Raw genomic sequence first — 3712 nt, forward strand, 5'->3', positions numbered from 1 at the left:
TCAACCGAAACCTGGAAGAAAAACGGCAGGCAGGCAGCTGTCCTCGTCTTGACTTTGCTCGGGGACGAAGGCAAAAAAAAAGAAAAAAGCAGAGCAAAAAGGTGGCGGCGTCACGCGAACCATGGAGGGAGGGAGGGGGAGTGGGGTCCATGGGCCCCACGCCAGCAGCCTACTCTACTCTACCTAGGAGCCTCCCCCCGCGAGGCTCTGCTCTGCTCTGCTGGCGCATGCCTCCAGCAAAGCAAACACCAAGACCAGTGGAAGCCGAGCTGGTCGTCGTTCTCTTCTCTTCCACTTCTGCCCCCTCCCTCCATCTCTCTACAAATCTCTCGCCCCCTTCCCACTCTCTCTCCACCATTCTCCCTCTCCTGCACGCGCTCCTAGTTTCCACCGGACTGCACGCGCGCGCACGGTTCGATCCGGTTCCAGCCAGCAGCATGGCCGAGGGGGCGAAGCAGGAGGCCGCGGCGGTTGCCCAGGTGGTCGCGCCGGAGGCGGACAGCAAGGTGGTGGAGGAGAAGGCCGTCGAGGTGGTGGAGGAGAAGGCTGACGAGGTAGCGGCGGCGGCGGCGGAGGAGGAGGAGGAGGAGGAGAAGAAGATGGAGGAGGCGGAGGCGGAGGCGGAGGCCGGGGCGGTCATCGAGGGCACCACCGCGTCCTTCAAGGAGGAGAGCAACCTCGTCGCCGACCTCGCCGACCCCGAGCAGAAGGCGCTCGCCCAGCTCAAGGAGCTCGTCGCCGCCGCGCTCGCCAGCGGGGAGTTCGACCTGCCCCCGCCCCCGCCTCCGCCCGCTCCGGCGGCAGAGGAGCCGGCCAAGGAGGAGGAGGCGGCGGCGGCCAAGAGCGATGTGGCGGCCGAGGTTGGTGAGGCGCCGAAGACTGAGGTGGCGGCCGCGAGCGAGCCCAAGGCCGAGGAGCCTGCCAAGGAGGAGCCCAAGACGGAAGCGCCGGCCCAGGAGGAGCCCAAGGCTGAGGAGCCTGCCAAGGTGGAGCCCAAGGCCGAGGAGGCACCACCGGCGGCGGTGGCTGTCGTGGAGGAGCCCAAGGCTGAGGCACCGGCGGCGGTGGCTGCCGCGGAGGAGCCCAAGCCTGAGGTGGTGGCCGAGGAGGCAGGCGCCAAAACCGTGGAGGCCATCGAGGAGACCGTCGTCCCCGCCGCGCCCGAGCCGAAGGAGGAGCTGATCTGGGGCGTGCCGCTGGTGGGCGGGGACGAGCGCACGGACACGGTGCTCCTCAAGTTCCTCCGCGCGCGCGAGTTCAAGGTGAAGGAGGCCATGGCGATGCTCAAGGCGGCCGTGCTGTGGCGCAAGAGCTTCGGCATCGACGCGCTCCTCGACGCCGACCTCGGCGTGCCGGAGCTGGAGAACGTGGTGTTCTACCGCGGCGCAGACCGCGAGGGCCACCCCGTCTGCTACAACGTCTACAGCGAGTTCCAGGACAAGGACCTCTACGAGAAGGCCTTCGGCGACGACGAGAAGCGGGAGCGCTTCCTCAAGTGGCGCATCCAGCTCCTCGAGCGCGGCATCCGGGAGCAGCTGGACTTCTCGCCCAGCGGCATCTGCTCCATGGTGCAGGTCACCGACCTCAAGAACTCGCCGCCCATGCTTGGCAAGCACCGTGCCGTCACCCGCCAGGCGCTCGCGCTGCTCCAGGACAACTACCCCGAGTTCATCGCCAAGAAGGTATACTTCTTTCTCCACTTGTTGAATCGTTTTGCAATGCTTAGACGTAAATCCGGTACCGTTAGCACAGGGTAGCAGATTTGTGTTCGTAGTGGGTTGAACTGAATTCATCTGATGTTACTACTGTAGCATGTCCCTTGGGGAAGTTGACTACTGTCTTTCTTACAGCACCTGTAGCTCAGTGATCTAACTAGATATGGTGAATTGGTGGTGCAAGTAGGATGAGATAGTGCCATGATTTCACCTTCTAGTATTACTCCCTCCATTCACTATTATAACATGTCCTAGCTTTTTTCTGAATCGGATGTATATAGACGCATTTTAATGTGTTTGTCCACTCATGTCAATCCGTATGTAGTCCATATTGAAATATCAAAAACGTCTTATAATAGTGAACGAAGGGGAATACCTATCTTTTTTGTTTGAACTATATGTCAATTGCTATTGAGTATGATACGTGTTTGTTATATTTTGTGACTGGCGTGACTTCAGATATATATTGAATTGAATGAACTGAATTAGGATCAATTTGGTTGGATCATCGACCATATGCAGGTGTTCATCAATGTGCCATGGTGGTATCTTGCGGCAAACAAGGTGATGAGCCCGTTCCTCACACAGCGCACCAAGAGCAAATTCACATTTTGCGGCCCAGCCAAGACTGCAGAGACCCTTTTCAGGTGCGCACGAGATAATCTCTGCAAGTCTTCCTTTCTTCTGCAAGTCTCCCTCCGTCCCAAAATAAATGTCTTAAGCTTGATACAACTTTATACTAGAGTTAGTACAAAGTTGAGACAGTTATTTTGGGACGGAGGGAGTAGTTATAGTTCATTCTTACCGTGTTCTTACCTGTTGTTTGCCTTCACTAATGTGATGCAGATACATCGCGCCTGAGCAAGTCCCTGTCCAATTTGGTGGTCTCTTCAAGGAGGATGATACTGAATTCTCGACTTCTGATGGCGTCACTGAGCTCACTGTCAAGCCTTCTTCCAAAGAAACTATCGAGATTCCTGCTACTGAGGTTGATCCCTGCTTCTTATACCCTCAGATCTACACTACAATGGCAGGATAAATGCTCACAGTTTATTTCGTAAATGTGTTATCATTGTAGAACTCCACGGTCGTGTGGGAGCTCCGCGTGCTTGGATGGGAGGTGAGCTACGGCGTGGAGTTCACCCCCGACGCAGAGGGTGGCTACACGGTCATCGTGCAGAAGACGAGGAAGGTGCCCGCCAATGAGGAACCGATCATGAAGGGTAGCTTCAAAGCAAGCGAGCCTGGCAAGGTCTTGCTTACCGTCAACAACCCAACATCGAAGAAGAAGAAGCTGCTGTGCCGATTCAAGGTCAAGAGCTCCACCGAATCCGCCTGAGGCTCCTCAACTGATACTATCGCCAACCAGGTCCATACCACCACCATTTGAACATTGTTGCATGATAGAAGGGGGAACAATAAGATTTTAGCTGTCCGTTTTGGCGTCGGGTTCTTTAATTTGTTGGGCTTGCTGTTTTTTGGGGATCAGACTTGCGTGTGCGTTTACTTGAAACCAAAGTGGGCTTGTGCTATGAGATAGCTGGGATCAGAAGGTGGGGAAAATATTGAGATAGTGATGGTTCTTGCCATCAGGATGTGCCGAACAAGTGTCGCTGATCTGTAAAAAATTCTGTCTGTACATGGTATCCGTTGATTCTCTTTCATCTGCATGTCGATTTTTAGAAAATGTTCATGTTTTGTGGTCACCAAACCCATGTTGCTCTCCTTGTTCCTCTCTGCTCCTCCCCTTTTGTCGTCCGTTCTTCTTGCCCGTTGGTGCGTTGCATATGAATGGCAACGATCTCGGACAAATTCAGGGTCTCGGCCAATGTTTTGCAGAAAAAAGAACACCATTGCTTGTGAGCATCCAGTTTTTGACTGAGACAGTGCAAGGTGCTTTCCTAGTTTGTGAGCTGAACTGCCAGTGCATTCCTAGTTAGGCGAAAAGAGATTCTTTGACATCCATCTGGATGAGAAGCGTCCTGAAAGTGGCAAGA

The 3712-nt window shown here is 55.1% G+C and overlaps 1 protein-coding gene across 1 annotated transcript; it reads left to right on the top strand.

Annotated features, from left to right (window-relative positions):
• The first annotated feature begins 205 nt into the window (after positions 1–205).
• Positions 206–3402, top strand: LOC123446698 (patellin-3-like). Its single transcript, XM_045123259.1, has 4 exons — positions 206–1682; positions 2238–2362; positions 2562–2703; positions 2794–3402. Exons 1-4 carry the CDS (start codon positions 228–230, stop codon positions 3052–3054), a joined length of 1983 nt encoding a protein of 660 aa, XP_044979194.1. The 5' UTR covers positions 206–227; the 3' UTR covers positions 3055–3402.
• Positions 3403–3712: the final 310 nt, after the last annotated feature.

Source organism: Hordeum vulgare, chromosome 1H, assembly GCF_904849725.1.
Source record: "Hordeum vulgare subsp. vulgare chromosome 1H, MorexV3_pseudomolecules_assembly, whole genome shotgun sequence".
NCBI lineage: Eukaryota > Viridiplantae > Streptophyta > Magnoliopsida > Poales > Poaceae > Hordeum > Hordeum vulgare.

Bases quoted from the DNA above. Each gene is read 5' to 3' on its own strand.
- LOC123446698 (XM_045123259.1), top strand. From the start codon at position 228: ATGCCTCCAGCAAAGCAAACACCAAGACCAGTGGAAGCCGAGCTGGTC. The intron at 1,683-2,237 runs GTATACTTCTTT...GACCATATGCAG, and splicing joins CCGAGTTCATCGCCAAGAAG to GTGTTCATCAATGTGCCATG. The intron at 2,704-2,793 runs GTTGATCCCTGC...TTATCATTGTAG, and splicing joins TCGAGATTCCTGCTACTGAG to AACTCCACGGTCGTGTGGGA.